Consider the following 22368-nt stretch of genomic DNA (forward strand, 5'->3'; position numbering starts at 1 on the left):
GTTTGGGGTGGGGAGGTGGAATGAGATGTTATGGGTGCGGCTTGGAGTAATGGGGGTGGAAATGGTCACTAGCAGAGCAGGTGGCAAAAACTTCATACAGGAGAGTTTAAAAAAAAAAAAAACAAAACCAAAATGAACAGAAAAATGGCTGACAACTGCACACAAATTCTTCCTCGATACCTCCTCAGTAACAGGGCCAAAACCCCATAATTTGACACATTTTCCGGCCAAATTTCCTCAAGATGTTATCCGTTGAGCGACAAACCCAAAGATGCCCTGGTCTCTGCCCTACACCAGGTCAGACCCTCCCCAACTGCAATTCAACTTTGGACCTTCTGTCGCTACTTAACCCGGCAGAAACTGCCACGGGAGCTCATGCTTTTAGCAAAGAAGCAAAATCAGTGCATTTCTGTAGATCAGCCAACAAAAAAGATGTGGTAAAAAAAAAAAATAAAGAAAGAAAGGAAGAAATAAAAACAGTGCCATCGGCACAATTGCCTGCAAGAAGGAGTACAGTTTGTTATATTGCTTACAATGCAGTATTTTATCCAGCCTCTTCCAGCCAGGGACCTGTAAACCGGACTCTGTTCCAAAACCTTCCTCCTCTTCCAGTTGTCTGTGCAATGTATTGGCACTGTTCTGCTGGGCTGTCAAAAAAACTGGTTTAGAGATGCAGCTCTTCAGTCAGGTTTTTGCTCCAGTTCTAACCATATAAACTTATTTGCGCTTTTCAACAATTAAAGATAAAGATGATTATACTTACTGAGAAAAGAGGGGGTTTTATACCATCAGTATCCCACGTTACTGATCAGAACGGGGGACTAAGGAGGTGGGGGGGGATCCGGTTACAAATTCACAGCTGTCCACATCACAGAAACTTCATCAAAACCAGTGTTAATTGGCTCGTTCATCAACGTGGAGGTTAACAGGCCCCAGAACTAACCCTCCAGGGAATCCTCTGGAGGCAAAACCTCCAGAAGTGGGGCAAGCGCATCGGTGTGGCTGTCCATGGGGGCAAGCTTGCCCTGTGTACGTGTGTGTGTGTGTACATATGTATGTGCGTGTGTGTGTGCTGTGTGGACAAACACAAGACTTCTGTCTCGGAGGCTTCCAGTTGCCACGCTTCAGCAGCGTTCATCTTACTCTGAGAAAAGCGCTGGGAACAGTGCGGTGTTTTTATAGGTAAGCTGAAAGCGTTATGACGCAGATGTGGATTCGCAAAAGGCGCAGGGATTGCTGCTCCCTTGGCTAACTGAGGCTTGAGACATCGTGACGGTAAGCTACCGTGCCTCCGAAAGCTAGGCTGAGCACCTGATGCCCTAGGAGGGACTCCTAGCATCGCGTGGAACTGCGCTACGAGCAGAGGTTCCCCAAAAAAGAGCTTGGTTTGGGGAACCAAAGTCCTACAATAGCAGAACAGTATAACAATACATACACCAAACAAATAAACAAACAAACAAAAAAAAAAGATTATGGACAATTAAACCTAAAGTTGGATGAAAAAGGGGCTTACCACAAAAAAGATCTGGGTACCTCTAGGTTAAATGCGTGAGCACCTACAGGGTGCTAGGCAGTAAATGGTTAGAACTGATCCAGTGGCACAGATTCGGAAGTAATGCCCAGAGGCCACTGGAGACTGAGTGCTGCTGCAGAGAATCGCTTTCTTTACTGATCTTTGGTCTATCCCTTTACGAAATACCTCCTTAAAGAAACAAACCAAAAAAAAAAAAAAGTGAAGAAAAGAGAAAGATTCTGGTAATGAATCTAAACTCTAAAATGAAGTGAACCTGAAAGCGACTGTGCTAAAAATAAATGGTGTTATCTGGACATAGATGAGAATCCCTCCATCGCTTCTTTTCTGATAAGCCACTTTAAAAGGAAAATTATCCTACCAGGACAACGGCTGAAAAATTCAATCAAGATTTGCCATTTGGAACATGCTTCCAGTTCAGTAAAACACGCTTTCCAGAGAACCAGCCAAGTGCTATAGACACACACATACACACAGAGAAACACACAGACGAGGAAAGAAAGAACGTAAGATAATGCAAACATGGGGTCCCTTACCGGCGAGCGGGTCTGAGGCTGCGTGTTCATTGTTTGAGGGGCTTGAGGGTACACCAACGTGGTTGGAGCTGCATTCTGTCCTGAGGGGTAAGGAGCCTGCCAGGGAAAAAGAAAAGGAAATCAAAATTGAGCATATCCAACAATTCGCTCTCCAAAATAGGAACCGAACACGTTATCAGATGGACTGCTGATTAATATTGAGATAAAGGCAACATAGGTGATCGTGATGGAGAAAGCCTTCTCCACCAAGGACCCAACCAATTTATCAACGTTACCCTGAGCTCCCCAAGTGCCGCACCGGAAAACATGGCAAAGAGGAACGTCAACGCAACACCACGTCACTGAAACCCCACGTTGTGCGAACACCTGGCTGCCTACTTTCCAAAAAGCCTCCTCTGAACACGTTTCCGACTGTAGATATTGCCAATAAATCCTCCAAAATAAGACAAAGGACAAAAACCAAGCTCAAACTCATTTAATACAAGCCACTGCTGCTTTAAAGCGTTTGCGACACAGTGAAGGGGCCTGAAATCATTACAGAGGTAAGGCAGACCATGGGTTGTGTAAATTTTTCATAGTTCCACTGATTTCAATGGGCTATAACAATTTATACCAGCAGATGCTCTCCTCCACGTTATTTGCCCAAAGTAACAATAAACTGGAGCTGTAGAGTTATGTTGGTTATGCATTTTAACAAGACATTTAGAAGTAACTTTTCAGAGCACTTTTTTCCTTTCTTTTAAAAATAAAACCCAAAAAACGTTATTTTTAAATGTATTTAATGATTTATTATTGTAATGGCATAAAACCCAGCCACTAACCTGCAACAACCCTCGCTTTCAAGAGGAATTATCCCAAACTCCACATGCTGCCCCGTAGCTCCTGCACGACTCCATCTCAAGCCACATCTCCAGCTCTTCCCTCTCCGCTGTCTATCCCTCGTGGTGCCAGCTCCGGCCATTGGCATTACTGAAGGTAACCACCGTCCCTACTCACCTCCTGGCTACGTACCATCATATTTATTTGATAAATAAAGGAGCTCATCAAGTCTTGGGTCTCCTCTGGGAGAAGGTCTTTGGGCTTGCTTTACTGATTATGGGAGAGGATTACGCTTTAAAACATTGTGATACCTCTCTGTACGCAGAATTACGATATATTCACACCGCAAGCCTTGCTGAGGAATCCCTTCTCCTCTTTGAATTTCATGGCCCTTGCATGACAATTCAAGAGCAGGTCTAAGGAATAAAGGGAAGCGTTTCAGTCCGTAATGTGGGATTGAGAGAACAGGTTTCACTGCACCAGCCCTCAGGCACCTTTCAGGGTACCTTTGATTTGAACTGTGCTATATTTGATTTGAATAATTGAGTTTCGAAACAATAAAACCAAGTTCTAGTTGATAGGCTAAACCTGTTCGTATTAAAGAAAGAAAAAAAGAAACTTGTGGAACTTTAGCTATCAAGAGAGGTGATCCAGCATAAAGCCTGAAGCTCCATTTTAGGCAAACGGCTGAAGGAGCGGTGTAGAAACAACATAAAATGTCCCGTTTCTAGAAAGAAACTCAGTCCCAAAGCCTGCAAAACTTCCCAGTCTAGAAGCTGGGGTCTCTCTGTTACTCTTTTTTTCTTCTCTTTTCATCCCTAGACATGACATCTCCACTTAATCTCCTGCTGATCAAAATGTAATCCAAGGTAAATGAAAATCTAGTTTAGAAACAATCCGACCAAGGAATTTTCCAGGCTCAGAAAACAAAAGCAATGAGGGGACGGAGCATAGCCTGAAAATAGTTCCAGTCCAGACACCTCCCGCTGCAATACCTCCTGTTCCTACTTTGGGACCACACTCAGATGGATCACTAAAGAGCAAAACTTAAAACACAAATACACAGACACTTAAGGACGCTCTTCCTACTACTTGTTCTGCTGTTTTCTCCCCCATTTTCACATTGCTTTTTGGGTCAGAGATGATAAAAATGTATGTCTCCAAGTACATCACTAGATCTTTGCCGTGATTTAGGACACCAAAGCACGCTTGGAAGAGTATTTAGCTGAAGAATGTTGTTCTGTAGTACTTTATATCAATACAGCAGCACAGACTCTGGTTCAAGAGCAATTAAATGCTTTAATCAGCTCCTGCTATGGAAGCAGCAACCTCTGGCAGGTAAGCAGGGAGGTTTTCTGCTGCCCCTCCTCTCCAGGAGCTCATCTGGTCTAATCCCTCTCCAGCCAGGGCTTCCCTCCCTTCTTACCACCGGCGAAACCCGAATTCATGTTAACAGCTAATTTGCAAGAAGTCTTCTAATTTTTTGACATGTCAGATGCAGCATCAAATATTTTCCCCTTTTATTTGACAAGTGTGATTCTGCTTGAGCTGTTCGTGTCAATGCTGTATAATAAACAGTATGTACCGTATCTCGCAGCAGTTAACGACACCATAGCACAGCGTAGCACTAACGAGATGCGGGGAAACTCCGCTATCTTTTCATCCACCACCTAAAGAAGTTGTCCTGCATTTGTAGCATCTTGCTGCTGACTTTCTCCACCTGGGATCTCTGCCCAACACGAGATTGAGGCTTCTCCCCTTGGAGGATCAGCGGTTTTCCACGTCCATCCACGCACCTTGCAAAGGGTCCTGATGCTACTCTTCAGATCCTAGCAGGCAGCAGCGAGGACGTAGGGTAGGCGATTGTGTCGGGAAATATTATGAAAACTCATGTGGAAACGGACAGGCTGACCACCAGCTCCTCATGCCTCCAGCTCCGCATTGCGAGAGAAGAAACCTTACCCCAGACGGTTTGAACTGCTGCCTCCCGCAGCGTCTCAGCAAAAAAGGAGGAAAATATCCACTCTTCTTCCCCTTCTTCAGGCTCGTGAATCGTGTTTTCTTCAGACTTAACCTGCACTAAGTCAGATATAACGTCCCCAAAGTCCTTACCCACCTCCAAAACAGCCCGAGTTTTCTTTTAATCACCCAAGCACAAGGAAATTGGAAAGAGGGAGCACAGCTATCATTAAGTCTAAAAACCAATGAGTTTTAGCAGAAAGACTAAAGCAGGCATTTTTAAATACAGTGCCAAAAGACAACCACCTCACTGCTAACAGATGTCATTTCTGACACTAGCAGGGCTGAGAGGCAAATGGAAGACAACGCAATCTAGTGTTAAATGTGCTTTAGTATTTAAACCCTATCAGAAGACGTATAGCATTAAGTTATAAATAAATAAATAAATAAAAAGCACATGAAGGCTGAAATAGCAACCACTGAAGGGTTTCTGCTATTAAGCTGTCATCAAAACAAGGTAATTTTGGACAGCCCGGGCTGTTTCTAACCCAGACGACTGCTCCGGGTGCTAGGTTCATAACTGCAGCCTTGAGGAACGAGTGCAATACAAATCCCCCTGAAGACAACAAACATCACCTAAATAAACATTTCACAACTATTACACAACAAGAAATGCTGCTGGCTGTGCTTTCACTGGTATTTGTGCTAAAACAAAATGGGGTGGGAAGAAAAAGGAGGGGAAAAGTAAGTGCTTTCTAAATTTCTGCAGGTACTAAGCTAACATATAAGTACGTGGCAGCCTAAATAAACTATCAAAACATCCGCCAGAATAAATCACAGCACTCCATTGCTTTTCAGAGGAGTCAGCTGATTAAGAGTATTGCATCTATTCATCTGTCAAAAGGACTTTTTTCTGTGCCAAGCATCTAAATAGGTACAGAAAGGAATACAATCACATGCAGTCACGCTGGAAATATGTGGCTTTCATGCACTGTGGCTGAAATGTTGAGGGTGAGGTGAGCAAACGAAGAGATCAGTGAAGAAATGCTCCAAAAATTCCCTACGTAAACTACCACGGAGGGGAAGGCAGGGTAGCAAATATCGCTCCATAGAAAAATTTTGATTCAGAAGCATCTAAACGCTGGCATCAACATCCTTGAAGTTCAAATAACTGCAGCACTCCAAGCTGGAAGAGAACGGATGGCTGCTGCACTGCTCCACTTTCGAGGCAGAGCAATTTGCTTCCCTTAAAGCTTTCATCTCTGTGATTTTATATTTCGGACGTGGCTATTCATGGGGGGGAAGGCGATAATAGTTGTGTGTTTATGTATTCCCACAACTAGCTGGGGAAAACCCTTTCTATTCGTTTTTCTGTGCAGTTTCCACCTTGGGCTGCCGACTGCGCTAAGCGAAAAAATAAAATAAAATAAAATAATCACTACCAATGAAACAAATGAAAAAAGTTATTCTTAGATCAGTTATAAACACTAAGCCTGCTGCGTAACATGACTCCCTCGGTACTGACTGTACTGGGAATAAACAGGCAAAGTACACACATCGGGTTCAGAAAAAGCTGAGTCACGCAGCTCTCTGCCTCCCGCAGCCGGTGGAAATTTTTTTTTTGGAACAAAACTCTTAAATCCCCAGGCAGAAAGGTGTCGCTTGCTGAGCTTTCTGCCTTCAGTGGCACAGTTGGGTTTGGCGTGGGACGGGGTTAAACCCCGTCGCCGTTTCTTCAATCCTCTCCTGACTTGGGGAAGAAGTTTGGCAGGGTCTATATTTACTGAAGTTACATACGAGGAGGAGAAATGGTCTTGTAGTTCCAACACATGACCGTGACTCAGGAGCTCACTGCTCTATCACCATCGCTATCGCTGTGACCTTGGGTGAGAAAAACCTTCGAACTTCCAGTTACTTCCCTGTTAACACCAACGCAGCGACCGCGCTCCTGTCCGGGGTGAGCTGAAACTCTGCTGAATGCCAACAAAAAAAAGCTTTAATCTCTTTGGGAGGAACATGACGGCGTAAGCAAAATATTTTATAACACCATGAAGCGTGCTGGGGCCACAGGCAGCTCTCGGCTATCCCGCAGCAACCCCAAACGCCGTTTTTCCTGTGTGGTCACAACAGAAAGCAACGTGATGCTCGCATGTGAATACAAAAATAAAATGATACCTTGTCGTAGCAGTTTATATCTTATTTGAGCATTCAGATCCCTGCGCTCACGAAAGGAGAGCACCCAGATAAAAGCTTACTGGAAGTGTCACCGCATGGACTTTCCAAAAGATTTTTAATCACTTTATGTTGAAACATAAAATATCAAAAACACGCATCAGTGGGAAACTGAGGATAAAATTAGTGCAAGATCCATCTCTGTCCCCAAAAGACCCCCAACAAAACCAGACACGTTTCCCTGGCTGCTCTGGTATTTCTGCACAAAAACCTTCCACCAAGACATTCACTGACCCAGTTAAATACTAAATATCAATTAAAGCCACACCAGGTTGCACTTAGAGTAACACACAGTCTCCTTTATACTAAGGGGGCCTGTCCCTCAATTTATAAATTCTTATTTATACAAGCTCCCTGACACAAAAGCCAGCTGCCCCTGGAGCAAGGGACAGGAAGAGAGCTCTACAAGAGTCATCGGCAAGATCCTTGAACAGGCGTTTCCTTTTGATCCCTATTTTTAACAACCGGATTCAGTTTTCTTTCCAGCTGCTGAACTATTTTCCTCGAGGAAAACCACAAGAGGGAACGCGGGACAGGCTGCATTGATGCACCAGCCCTGGAAGTTGCTCTTAGAAAGTTTTCCCTTGCATCACCGGCCTGGACGGTGGGAGTTTGGGTCGGATGCAGGTGAAGAAATTCCCCCACAGCAGCATAAATCATCACCTGGTTCACAGGGATGGTGCTAGCAAGGATGTCGGTGGGCAAGTGTTTAAAACTTCCAAATTACAGCAAGATTTTATTTTATTTTTTAAATCTGATAGGAAAAGTGATGTTATTGCAAGGCAGAGAGAACAGGAACAGTCAGAGCATCCGAGAACAGCCCAGAATCTCCTGCTACTGCAGCCTACAAGTCACGTCGCTAACGAAAGGCTCATTTTTCCATCCGGGTGCTGACTTATGAACACTGGAACATCAAGTGAAAAGGGACGAAGAGGTTCATGTTCTCGCCGTCTCCCTTACCGTCCTTCCCAGGGGCTGCGGCAGAGATGGCTGAACCTGAGCTGAAGCAGCTTTTGACCTAAAATTAGTATGTTGGCAACGGACAAAATAAAATACTTTTTAGAGATGCCCAGGATTCAGCTACCTCACTGCGGAGTTACAACCTGTGGGAAGAGTTCAGATAGCAAAGAATTCGATCTTTTAATCCACCTGCACTCCACAAATCAACACCGAAACAGCCACGTGAGAGCTTCTCGAGGTCTCTCTGCCCCTCCAGTTTTGCTCAGGGTTATGTTATCGAGCCAGAAATGCCCACCTTGGGGACAAACGCCTAACAAAAACCTAACACCTACATCATTTCAGCAGTCCTCCCAACGGCTGCACATACAACCAATAAAGTCCTGCAGGAAAAGAGAAATCAATGCCAAAACAGCTCACAGAAATCCTGCCGGAGTGAACTGTGCTTGACACGCCAAAAAACATTCCCTTGGACCTGTATCAATGTCACCGCAATACCTAGAAACCCGCGCTGCAACCATCTCAGGTTAGTTTCTTGAACATGTTTGATTTTTATTACTGTTTTGGTAACTTGATAATTCAAATCTATTTTTCTTTCCTGGTGTGCCCCTGCAGGCAGCAGAACAGGGTCACAGCAGATTTCGAAGCTGCTGTCTGCAATGACTTGTGTATTGTGAAATATTTGAGTACAGTAGGAAAAAACCTGTAGGATCTGGAATGTCTATCTTTAATATATAGAACCAGCTCATCTGCAAATATTACAAATGAAGATGGAGAAGCCCGAATTATTGAATTTATTCATTTCAGGCTTTCCTACACAGTACCCTCGCAAATAATGCATATTCCCACACCACTCCTGTGAACTAACCCAGCTTTAAAAATAGCACAACAACAATTAAACCAATAAATAAGGACAATTCCCCTCTAAATGCTCGTAGTTTGGCTTTCATTATTTACGATGATACTTCAACTGCATACCATCAAAAACACGACAGCTACACGTTCAAATATGCAGGTTTTTTGGTATACATCGCATCAAGAATTTCCAATTTTTTAAGCAGCTCATTTGCAAATTATGAGGCATCACTGAAATCAGCTTGTCCTCATCATAGCACCTCTGTAAAATAAAAATACATGGCAGTTCTACTCTGCTGACTCGCTATAAGCCCGTGCCGCTACCCTGTAAGATGCATCAGTCACTTGAAAACACTCTGTTTTTCTGCATATATTGGTATATATTACTTGGAATATTCAAAGCCCCATTAAAATCAATGAGGCGAGTACCAGAGCTCTTCTCTGACACTGAACAGGTTGTGCAGATTAAGGGTTTCCACTTTAAAACAGAATTTCACACAATTACAGTGCAAATACGCTGCTCCTGACGAAGGGACCAGCTTGTGACACTGGTACAAAGTCTTCGCACATCGGATTTACTAGGAAGCTTCGAGGTTCGGATTTGGCTGGAAGCAAAGAGTAAACAGGAATCGTGACTGTTTGGTGCGTTTATTTAACTACTTGGGTTTTTGCAAAAGCAAAATGCCGGCTACTCGGTTAGCTCCAGGTGTCTCGCGCTATAAAGGTGGTGTGGATTTTAGGGATTCACCAAATTGCAGAGAAGAATAATAAGCAGAGAAGAGCCCGCACGGCTGGCAGCAGTCAGCATCCTCACTTCTCCTCCTCCTCCTCGCAAGCAGACCGGATTCCACTCCCGCCTTTTTCCCTAAGCCCAGCCTTTAGGAGAATTCCCCGTGTCGGTAAATATTAAACTCAGTCTTTAAAGGGATAAAAATATCCCAACCCAGGAGGAATTACTTCTCTCGCCAACGTGGCTCAACCATTGTTATCTCTGTCCCTCTGCAGCAGTTTGTCTCCAGGTATATCATCTGTGTCATTACCTGCCCCACTAAATTTTTAACAACCTTTTTTTGTGGCTTCATATGATTTAACGTCACGCATTCAAGTGGGCAAAGGCAGCAAACTGAAAAGGGAAACGGAGTTCCAAGTAACAACTGCAGAACTGCAGGCATTTTTCTTACTTTAACAGAAATAAGCAGATTCCCACGTGTTTCCTCTTCCCCGGACAAAGGACAACGCAGACACAAGTACGCAGCTCATTTCCTTCCTGCTTAAGACACTGTGGTTACTATTCCTGGAGGGATATTACAAAGGAGGAGGGTGAAAAGGAAAAGCAAGATAGAAAGCGTCCCTGTTTGTCGCGTTATCTCCCCGAAGTTCAGGCTTACCCCGTGTTTATAACCTAATAATTGCAATTATTTTATCAGCAGCTACAGTGCTGAAGGCAACCGACTGTTAATGGGCTGCAAAGGCAAACGTAACACACAGCTTTGGGACAGAAAGAACAATCTTTCTGCTCTTTTAAAAAAGATAAGGCACTTGAGCTGATGAACCCATGCCCAATTTCAGACCGCGGTGATGTGGTCAGCTGAAGATGCAGAGTGAAATATTTAAACAAGCGTCATTTTGAGACATGGGGATGGACAGATGTCCTGCTGGGTGGCTGTCCTCCTCCCAAAGACACTCATTTATTAAATCCACCAACAGAGAATCTGTCCAGATTCAAAATTGGTGTTAACAAAGGCACGAGGGCAAGGATAATGCCACAGCAGATTATCACTTCGTAACGGCTGTAAATACTGGTATGGATTTACTTGGCTCCTTACGGAGGCTGGAATGACGGTCCCTGCCTTGACTGCCGCACGCGGCTCGCAGCCGGGGGGTGGTCTGGTAACCACCACTGCATAATTAAGCGAATTGGTATTTGCCATAATAAAGGTACGCAAAAATATAGAGCACGTGCATGCTTGCCTGCGATAGGGGGAGAAGTTCCAACATCTCCACCGTTGGAAGCAGACCTGCAAATCTCGGTAGAGACACCCTTGAGTCTACAAAGTGCCTTTCATTTGTCCTATAAAATTTCATTCCAATTTAACCAGAAGATAAACTCTGAGGATGACTACTTGTGCTTAGGCACACAACCTGCACTCAGCTGAGACCCCCAGTCCATGCAGCAGCATGTTTGAGCCTTTCCTCTTCGTTTCCTCCAAGACTCAACAAAAAAACTCCAAAAATTTATCATCTTCCATCTATCTCTAAGGACGTTTCCATCCTTGGAGATACTGAAAGCCCAAGTAGACACGGTCTGGAGTAACCAGACTCTTCGAAGCTGACCCTGCTTTGAGCAGACGCTTGGACTAGATGATCTCCAAGGGTTCCTTCAAGATAAAATATTCAAATTTTAACCGTCAAATCCTTTTGTGCTCTTTGTGGTGAGCGGAAAGCAACACGTCAAGACTTCAGCTCGCAGGAGAACAATGTTTATTGATTTCAAATCTTCACCCCCTTGGGTAAGTCCTCCCAACTGAGGTTTTAAGTGGCTCCAGAGATTATTCCTTAGTTCCCCAGTCTGACAGAACAGCGAACGGCAGACTCCAGTAATTGAAGGGCTCCTTCTCCCCAATTTTCTCTAGTTGCAAGGATATTTTACACTCTCTATGTTTACAAAACACGGACCATGTAAAGCTCTGACTTTTGTGCTGACTTTGGTGTTTATTGGGACATATTGCCTTCTGCAAGACATTGCGTTTGTTTAAAAAAGATGTGTTTTCTAGAGCATCCAAGAAAACATCCATTAAATTGCATGGAACAGAAGGTATTATTACAGAAGGAACACCGGAATAGAAACTATTAAACATAAGAAAATGGCAAGTTGCCTCGCATTATTTTGTTGTCTTATATTATGAACAAAAATGTGGTTCAACAAGTGGTAAAGTCTGAAAAACCATCAAAATAAAGCACAGTCCATGTGACAGTGAGAACAGAAAACGTGCACAGAACGTCCTGAAGAAAGGGATCTGTAGAATTTTAAAACAGCTACAGAGGAATTTGATTTTCTATGAAAAAAATGCTATTTCAACCCCCCCAAAAAAAACTTACTGGCAATTTTAAACCAGCTTTTGATTCACAATGGTATCACAAACCAGAAGAAAACTCTTTCTCTAGATCAGGCATCCAGGACACCTACTGTGAGAGCTTTCTTATTCAAAATAATTCAGTTTACACCAGGGTGGATGGGCCAGGGAAGGCTCCAAGCCAGGCTAGGGTTACTCCTGAAAGAAAAAGCTCAAGCAGCAGTAGAAAAAAACCACATTATCTTCCCCCACTGGGCGCACAAGACCACACGAAGTACTAATCACACCTCTCAAAGCAGTAATCCACTGCAAAATGTGGTAGCAGCAGTAAGGGATGGGTCTGCAAGCAAACCTAGTCCTAACTAGTCTCAGCAGTTGTGCAGCAATCTTTCCTTTGCAGATCTATGTGATAAAATTGTAACTGATTTGTCTTTCTTTCCTTCCCTTGTTCGGAAAAAACTCACCACAATTAATGTTGGTTTTAGTCCTTCCCAAGTATTAAAACCAATCCATTCATCCTACCTACGTCACGCCTTTTGAAAGTTAACTGTTTCCAAGGTTAAATAATTATTAAAGTTAATAGCATTAATAGGCATTTGAAGCTACATTGTGCCTTCCCCACTATTCCGGATCTCCCCTCCTGCAGCTCTTACCCCAGCTGCTCTCCCCAAATTAGAAGGCACCCGTGAAGTTGAGCATCCCTATGCAAAAGCACCCCGAAGCCTGAAAGGCACTGATAGCATGTACCGAGACACACACAGGCCCAGATTGAAACTAAGGTGGTAAAAGGCACAGCACTGAGTCAAAAATAATGAAATACGTTATACGAGCAAATATTCCCAGCATTATTAACCCAATCGAAAACTTACTAATCCTATTACAAACCAGAGAGTTCAGCTGCACTTCCAGCAGATCTTTAACACAAAGGCCAAAAAGAAGATTACCCTTTTCCTGGATTTATCAGCTATTAAATAACTCGCATTTTCAAGCCTCCACCTGCAATCATATATTCCTGCAAACTCAAAATTAGCAAGCTGCGTTAAAAATACGTGTTGTGACAAAGCCCAACCCGGATGTACAGAAGCACGCACAAGAACAGAAGTGAGAAGTACCAGAGGTCAAATTCTTGACTGCTCAGAAAAAGACATTAATGCATGTCTCTGGAAGGCAGGTTTCCTGCCCCCAAAGCATCAGCAAGAGTTTGTTGTTTAAATTTTCTTTATGCTCATTATCTGGTACAGACAGAAGACCCAAGACACTGAAATCTCCTGTTCGGAGGGGCAGCACACACGTGCTAACTTCTCTCTCAGCCGGTCCGGCCCTCATTTCTTCACTTACGCAAGGCGAGTTTAATCTTTCATTCTATACCCACATCATCATGGCCACAAAGACAATTGCTAATTAATATCCCAACTGACAACCATACCCGCTCTACAAGTTACAGGATACTGCGTGGTTTTCATCGGCATGAAATCCACTGTAACGGCACCTTAAATAAAATGTGGAGGTTCCTGTAGGGAAAAAGCTCCCTGGGTCAAGAGTTCCCTGCAAAGCTTAGACAGCCGACTCTGACCAAGGTGTCCACAAAAGATGTTCTTCAAACAGAAAATGATAGCCAGGGTTTTTGTACAAGTGAGACGATGAAATTAGGGGCCATGGAAGTTTATTATCTGACTTCACACATACACATGGTCGTCCCTAGGTCCCAGGGCACGAATGGGCGAGGTTACGATTAAATTACATTCCTCCTTCCATTCCAATTCGTTAATAAACGCCACTTTATTAAAAGCATCTAAAAATCTAAATTGGGCTACGAATGATGGGAGGGAAGTATTGAATAAACATCATGGTTAGAACAGGATTCCGGCTCCCGTAGAAAGGATCCAAGATATTAAAAGAGGGGCTTGGGGATTGCCTATAAACACGCCGCAGATGGCACACAGACATGCTTCCTGGCACAGATTCCCAGACCTTAAGGTACTAAGGAATGTCTCACTGCTATTACAAACGCTAATTTAGCAATGGTGACATTTTTGAGGACCAGAACGAGACCACAAAACTCTTTTCACTTAAGGCAAAGAACCAGATGGTAACAAGTTTCAGCTAGTACAATCTGTTTTGGATTTAAATCAGCCACCTAAAAGTCAAGGTCTCTGTACACCAAGATCCTGAGAATTCAGCTCTCTTGTACTTTTGTTTTCTGCGGGTCTATCTTGACATTGTTAGAAACAGAAACGGGATTATTAAACGCAGCTGTCAATAGCTACAACAGGTCTCAATAGATGCCATGGGGTCCTCGGCTAACCGGGCACGCCATCATTTCAGGCTAAGAGGCAGCCGTGGGCACGAAGCGTCGAGCTGCTCAGGGCGCAGCATGTTCTTAGGGAGAGCAAACACCTTCCCGGTTACAGAGGAAATTCCTGGCCATTTGTTCCAAGCGTGGTCAGTCGGTGCTTACAAACTGCGGTCCCGGACTAAAAGAATCCCTCAGCATGCACGTCAGAGCCCACAGTTTTAAAGCTTAGGCAGAGAAAGCCAAGAGTCTTTTCCAAACCATTCCCCTCTTGTGTTGCTTCATCTCACGTGCCAGAACCCACTGCACTTGTTCCTTGGGATCCTTCAAAACACTCCTAGGTCACGAGGAGGGATGAAATAGTCTTCTCCTGATGCCCTAAGCTTCGCATGCTGCCTCCTGCTCATGGTGCAACCAGAGGAGCCCACTCCTCCTCTTTTCATCACTCACCAAAGCACTTTGCTGCTGCCTCCTCCCAAGCCCCAGTCTGGTCGCTTTGGAAGAGCTCCGCTTTCTCATTATTCCCGTCTTAAGGCACGGCTACACCATAAATTACTGTAACATAAAGCCGGAGCGGGGTGGGGGGAGCAGATTTACAGCGTTTCAGCTGCTTTGTGTTAACTGCCTGTGCGAACACTCTTTGCCTGCATTACTTGCGCCGGACTATCTCAGATCCGTCATGGGATGGCAGTTACCCCGCAGCGCCAGGCACGCTGTAAATCATGCCCTTCCTGACCTCAGGGTGACTTGCTCCGGTAGCCATGCCCAAGGAGAAACTCCTCTAGTCCTTTCTCAATGACTTCTCCTTTCCTCTGTATGCCCAGAAAGAGAATTGTCTCACACCAGCCACTTCTGAAGTCTGCAAGCCAAGAGAGGAGGGAGGAGATGCACCCCTCCTCTCTCCATCTGTATGAGGGGCCCTTTCACGTGAAGAACAACAGAAGTAGGAAATTTTATGTACGCAGGGCCACATCTGGCCATAACATCACTGCAGTAACACGTGCTGTGCATTCCCCAACGCCGGCAGAGTTCAACACATTCCTGAGAGCAGCAGCATGATTTCAAGGCCCTGGAATTTGGGAAGCAGAAACGCTGTCTCTTGCTGCGGAGAAGGGGGTGTGGGACTGTTTCTCATCACTGCCAAGCTCTTCTTGGTTTGCTGCAGAAACTAATTCTGAAGGGCAGCAAAGTGCCAGAGGCTGGTCCTTACGAAAGGCTTCAGAGGAAGTCAAACAGCAAGCCTTTCTCTTGTTTTGGCTATGTCAAATGGAAAAGGTAGAAGAATAAGTGAAAAAGAGACCAAACCACAGCACCGCACGACCATCTGTTTCTGTTTATTTAAAGAAAGTTAAAGGAAAGCCAGCTACAAACGTACAACATGCATTTGCACCTGACTTTTCTTCCCCCTGGAGATACTAAGCATCTCACACATCTCCTGTCCATGGCTCCCCAAGTCTCCTACAGTCCACTCGACACAATGCTGTCCCCTTGTCGCGCAGAAGTTTGCAGACCGATGAAGTGGTCCAGCTCCCAGAGCTTTTGTAAGGGACGGCAGTTCCTTTTATCACTTACTACCATTTTAAGATATTACCTAATCTCCCATCACCCAGACTTACTGGAATGAGCAGCTTTAGAGCAGCCAGGACAGCAAGGGGACCGCTTGTGGAACCACAGCACATATTAACCCTCCCTTTTCTCCTTCGCAGCATGGCTTCTGCCCGATCCCTGCGCTTGAAGAAACCAGTAAGCAACTCCAAGTTCCAAGAAGAGAGATGCTGAGATACCTACTAGATAAAAGCAAGGGACTGACCTCTCTGTTGAGCCCTGGCCTGACAGCATTCAGAGGAATTTGTGACCACACAAGTAACACATATTCTATCACTGGCAAAATTATTTTTAGACCTAAGTGATATCTGAAGCCCAAAAACACACGCAAAGATTTTCATTCGCTACTGCCTAAACAGCAGTCCCTACCTTGGAAGACTCAGTTTCACGAGTATACATCAAGTCACAGCTCTGGTGGAGGAAACAATGACCCCTTAATCAGATTCTAATTCAAAAGAAGTGGTCTCTTACCTTTTTAATTACTCTGTCAAATCAAGAACACACACCCTCTCGCCATGCACAAACACACGCTGCTACCTTAGGCACAACTGGACAGACACCAAGATTGCTCAATGTTCCGTCATCAGTGTAGCGCGGGTTATGATACAGAGTAGTCTGTGAAGTGTGATATTGCTGTCAAAGAAATCAGCAGTAAACCATTCATCAGAACACCACATCAGCTCTGGTCCCTTTATCTCAAAAAGGGAAATAGCAGGATTTAAGGGGTCCGAGGATCAGACACAAAAAACCCCAAACCAATTACAGCATGGAAAAACTTCCAAATGATGAGAGGTTTACAGGATTTTGTTTGCTTACCTAAAAGAAAACAAATAAATGCAGTCACTATAGTTCACAAAACTATGAGCGAATGCAACAGGAAACTCCCACTCACCTTGTTTCTTAGCGCAAGCACAAGAGGGTATTCCATGAAACCTACAGCAGCGAGAATGCTTTCATCCAACACTCTGCTCAACTGCAGAATTTCTTACAATATAATACTGAAACTCAACGCCTGATAGGAGTTGAAGTGAATATTCTTATACACAAGAATATTCAGAATTCTAGTCTTAAAAAAAACCCCAAACCAAAACCCAACACGCACACCTTAAAGTTTACCCAAGCCTCTAATAAGAATATGGAAAACTTTCTCTGGGGACAGGTTATCCTGTAACTGCTTATGTCAAATAGTCTTGAAGTTCTTTTAAGCCTTACTGGTGGAAGTGTCCCAAGTGTAGCACTTCATTTTAACTCTTCACCTGCAACTCAAGGGACACCACAAGAGTGAAAAGGCCTGGTCAGAGGCAAGCAGGTACTGGGAATGAGCAGAAACCACTATTTTTACTGTTTTGCTACCAAATCCCAGCTTTGTAAGGATCACTTAGGGAAAGCTCCCCAGGACTCACTCCTCTATCGTCCCAAAAGTGCACAATGACCAAGGCTTTGCCTGGCTTATCGCCTTGGATCTTGCTTTTTTCCTCCTCTCACTGAGCAGGCAAGGGCCAGCCCCATACAGTCAGAGGACAAATATCCTGCCAGAGCCCTCGAGGATCCTCAGCTGACATGGAGGACGGAAGGTCAAACCGCTCCTACGAGCGGCATCGGAGTGACACAATCTGACGCTCATTTCCAAGACGGTAAGAGCCAGCAGAACAGGAAATGAGCGTTTTCCCGGCTGGCTGGAGTGGTGATTTGGCACAGAGCCCGCTCTCTACGTATGCACTGACTCAACAGGAAAATATCAAGGGAAGAAAAAAACCTTGATTAGAATATATTTTTTTTTTAAAAGAGACTGCCTAGAATGTTCTCTTTCTTCCCTTCTTATCTGCCATGTGATTAGCTTCCCTCTGTTGACAAGGTTTGCTAGGAATTAATTTCTCGATACATGACACGAGCCAGGTAACATTTTAGGGTTTGCTGTTATGTGAGGCTCAGTCTTCAGAGACTTTATTTCCAGCAACCATGCAGCAAGCGCGCAAGGAACAGCTCCGAGACCACTGTCCGATGCCTGCAAGCTCCTTGCGATCCTGAACAGATACTTCAACCTCTAATTTCCCGCTCCATAAAGGACGAGCATTTGCATTTTCTAACATGACCACAAGTTTCCACTTTCCCCACCAAGTTTTATCTAGGATGCGTAAGACCCTAGATAGCGCGTCTCCTACTCTAATAGGTCAGTTGCAGTTTAATGTTTCACGTAAATTAAAGAGGCTGGCAGGAGGACTAGGACTGGAGAGCTCGCGGTGCCTGGCTGTTCCCAGCCCATCCTCGGCTTGTTGCGCTGCCTCCCCACCTATCACCTCGTTCAGAGCAAAACTACACTTCTTGACAGCCGACCTACTCGTGCCTTCCTACTTTATTCCATTCATTCAAGCAAATATAAATTAAACAAGAGCAAATGAAACATAAGGCTTTCTTCTATCTCAAACCACAAAGCTTTTACATGTCCCACTTTCCCGATCCCGTATCTTTTATCTCCCCTTTATGTGCCTCATTACCTATCTCTTTTGCCCCTTCTTTTTTTAAGATAAGCGTCTCCACTCTCACATCAACTCTGTAGAATATTCATCTAATGAAGACTACAAAAAGACCAATTTATTCCACATATCTTACTAAACGCTATTTCTCCGTTCTTATTGTAACTTGTATTTATCTCTTCTTCTGTAATTTTTTTTTAATCAGTCCTTTGGCTCCTATCTTTTATTCACATTCGTTTTTGTAATTCATTTTACCATCCCACTTGGGAGAATTACAGAATTGCAGCATCCTGTAGAAAACATGTGAAATGGAAAATCCCTAACAGAGAACATCGGGCACTTTTCTGGCATTTAAAATGCCCCAGGAGCAGCCTAACCTGACACGTTGCTCATCACAGAGTATTTCCTACAAGTTTTCAAGTTGCTTTTAGTTTCTGTTACCGAGTCAACAATAAACTGAAGCCTAATAAACTTGAGTGCTACCTATAAGTCACTGCAAGGTTCAGGCCGCATAAAGACATTATTCACTAATCGAGTTTTATACGTTGGTCACAAATGAGATAGTTGTCTTGATTTTTGGGTAGAGAAGCGGAGTATCAACCAAGAGGAAAAGAGAAAGGCTGGGAACGCTCTGCTCCAATGCCAGGTCTTACCTGTGAAAGCCCAGGGGACGATGCATGTCCCGGTGGCGTTGCAGCAAGATTTGGGTGTCCCTTATTTATTTCATGTGCAGTGTAAGGGGATGGGGCGGGAGGACCAGGTTGTCTTGCTACTTGTGTTACCTGTGTGGAGATAAACTGTTAGTAAAACATAATATTAGTCATCCAATCTGTATTGATACTGTAATCTTTTTAAGAAAGCAGCTAGCAGCATCCTTTATATATATATTTATAAAAATATATATATATTTATCTAGGTGAAACACTGTACAAGTAGCTACTTATATGATTCAGGAGAACAGGGAAGGATCAAAAACCAAGAGCACCAGCTGGAGTCACTGGTGGAAATGGGTAGGAACTGGATGAGCTTTACTGCTCCGGTCTTGTTTTCCAATCTCCCTTTGACTTCAGGCCTGGGATCTTCTGATCTTTCCGTTATAAGCCATATCAAACAATACTGTGATTTTGCAAAGGGATACACATTATCAGTGACCCCAAAAAAAAAAGTAGGGGGGAAATTCGCATACTCTACTCCAAAAAATAAAAGAAAGAAAAAAGGACTGCACAGAGGCCCTGGTATCTGAAGGGCTTGCCACAAGCAAAGACTGAAATAAGCAAAGCAATTCTTGCATACACTTATCTCCTTTCTCAGCTTCTATAAAAAAACCACTAATCAAAACACATTAAGCAAAATGTTGTAAAATATATTCACAGCACATATACTTGCTCCATGATGGAAGTGTTTTAAATATTCTTTACGTAGTCGCTATAGTAAAAAAAGGAGAATTCAAAGAAAAAAGAAAAAAAAGAATCACGTAACTACTGGGTGACACCCCCCAGCAATTCAACACAACTAAGTTTTTGCAGATTTGGTTAAAGCTCGTAGTATAGAAATCCAGCCCTTGCTTCTCACTGACCTTTTCTCAGACCTGTATTTTGTTTGCTGAAAAGCACCACTTAGCTGTAGCCACTCAAAAGCACGAGGCAGGCGATGCTTAGAAGGGGACGCTGCCACTGCGTAGGCGGATGTGTGTGTACCAGCATCGGTAAAGAAAGGCAGAAGGAAATTCCTGGCTCTTGATCTTTAACGGAGTATTAGCACCGAGCTCCAAGAGAGCAAAAGTCCCAGAGTTCACAACTAAATGGTTTTTCCAAGTGATTTTACTGCATTCCAAGCACCGATGCCTGCCGTTACATTACCTAAACCACTCGAACAGCTGCACCAGCAACGAGAAATCGTAACGTGCAATTTCTCCAGGCTTGGAAACGGTCCAGAACCATTCGTGGTGGGAAGATTTACAGCACCCTTGTGCTCATCAGAGAAAAGGGTGGGTCAAGTCAGAGAACCTCATCCTCTGTCCCCAGTTGGATCCTTCCCTTCCCCAGGAGGGAAATCATCTCTCTTTTTTTGGCTGATCTAGATTGGCAGGTGTGCGCACACTGCCTCAATCGGCTGAACTGAAACCAGCATTACAGAGAGCATCATAAAACTTTCCATGTCCCATCCCCACGAAAATCAAAGTCTCTTATGTGACTCCTAAGACAACCTTGAAAGACTTGTCATGTCAATGGTGTGATAGTGGGTGTTTAGAAGTGACTACGTATCATGATGGAGATCAAAAAATGCAGTTAAGGGAGGGAGAGGGAAGCAAAGGCAGCCCCAAATCCAAGGAAATAATTCGTATACACAGCCCCATCACCAAGACGTCTCCTTGAATGTCACTTCTGGTGACAGAAAACCAGAAAAACCAGAGAAAACCAGGTTATGTAGCAATAGCCGTGGTACTTCAAACACTGCCAACTTTTATCTCCCTACACTTACAAGTGCACACACTATTCCAACCAAGGCCAGAGCCACCCAAAATCCTCTGATCTCCCACAGCACCCAAGTCCACACAGACATTTGGGAGCACTTGTAACACCCTGGGTTAGCGTCGGCATTCGACAGTCCTCTTCAGAAATTAATACACGCAAATAAATTAATTAGAGACTGCAAGGAGTGCTGCTCTGAATTGGGTACGAGATCTGGAAGCCAAACCAAAAGAAAAGCTGTGCAGCTGCACGAAAGACAGTCCACGAGATACACCCTTGTGCAACGCGGCAGACAAGCAGCAGATACATTGCGGGCACAACCCTGGGCCTGCTAAAATTTCCTCGAAAGTCTACTTAAGGCAAGAGAACGACCATAAAAATCCTACCAACCTGGTACCTCGGTAACACCAGACTTGGAGTCCGCCACTGACCCGACAGGACTTCCTACGATTAGCTGAGTCTAGCTTAGAGGGGACCCACAAAAAAAGATCTTCCAGTTCAAACCACTGCCCTTCCAGCACGAGCCAAAGCAAAGCCTCTCACACCAGCTACAACAACAACGGGGCAATTCCTACACCTTCCTCTTGGCTCCTACGACAAATTGTTTACGAATCAACAGAAATGTTGGAGGTTACAGATTTGAATGCTAACAGGTGATAAAGGAAAGCAAACTTGCTAATTTTGTGTGTTTATTCAGTAATTTTCTAAGTCAGCCAGGGAGAGACTATATAAGCTCATCCCTTCCGTTCTGGGATGGTTGTCTCCAGAGTGCCGAGGGTTTGGTTATCTGTTTGTTAAATGGGATTCTGCGGAACATAAACTTGGTCTAAGATTACTAAGGAAACAAATAGCCTTCTTAAATCCAGGGATTAAATTATTCTTCTAAAATTGGATACATAAAATTACATATTAATTTGCTAGGGCATCACTTTCCTTTTTCTTTAATTAAGTAGCAAGAGGCTATCAATAACTTTAGTTTTCCAGAAGCCTTAATTCTGTGTTTTGACAGAAATAACAAGTGACACATGAAATAAAAACTTAGGCTGGAATTCTCCCCTTTTGAGTCCAAATCTTTTGCTTTTAGCATCTTTCACAAGTTTTGGGTTAGTCTTCCCCCTCCAAGTACCTAATTTCAGATACACAGTTGTGTCCATGAAACGTTCAGGTTAGATCAGAACAGATGGAGCATGCCACAAAAAAAAAAATTCCCTCAATTACGGGGACAAGTTTTCCTAAACAAATAATAATAAAAAAGGGTTTGTACTTGGACAGAACCTCCTTCCTCCCAGTGTTCAATTTAATCCTTCAGGCTGGTGCAAGCAGCTTCAGAGTGGTGGTGCCGGCATCCGAGGAACTGAGCATCCCTCTCGCACACTTTGCAGCCGGGCAGGGGAACAAATCGGCCTCCTGACCCAGATCCTTTCTTTAAGCGCAGGGTGGCTGGAGCAGCTAATCCTCCCTAATCTCTTTTCTACAGGATTCTCTTTGTTGTAGGAAGATCCCTTTAAAGGACATGAAGGCGCATCAGAGTATCTCTGCTGGGTGTGAAACTATCGGGGGGC

At 44.0% G+C, this 22368-nt stretch overlaps 1 protein-coding gene across 16 annotated transcripts in view; it reads right to left on the reverse strand.

The window, feature by feature from the left end:
* Positions 1–22368, reverse strand: part of EIF4G3 (eukaryotic translation initiation factor 4 gamma 3) — a 140894-nt gene that overhangs the window by 72511 nt on the left and 46015 nt on the right. For 6 of the 16 annotated variants that reach the window (XM_075773369.1, XM_075773367.1, XM_075773371.1 and 3 more), the window contains exons 3-4: positions 18989–19132; positions 2068–2163 (exon numbers count right to left, since the gene is read on the reverse strand). In XM_075773369.1, coding sequence (XP_075629484.1) covers positions 2068–2163; positions 18989–19132 — 240 coding nt within the window. Of the gene's footprint in view, positions 1–533; positions 648–2067; positions 2164–18988; positions 19133–22368 lie in introns of all 16 variants that reach the window. The other 10 variants (XM_075773372.1, XM_075773365.1, XM_075773361.1 and 7 more) reach the window with 3 other exon arrangements.

This window comes from Balearica regulorum, chromosome 21, assembly GCF_011004875.1.
Source record: "Balearica regulorum gibbericeps isolate bBalReg1 chromosome 21, bBalReg1.pri, whole genome shotgun sequence".
Taxonomy (NCBI): Eukaryota; Metazoa; Chordata; class Aves; order Gruiformes; family Gruidae; genus Balearica; species Balearica regulorum.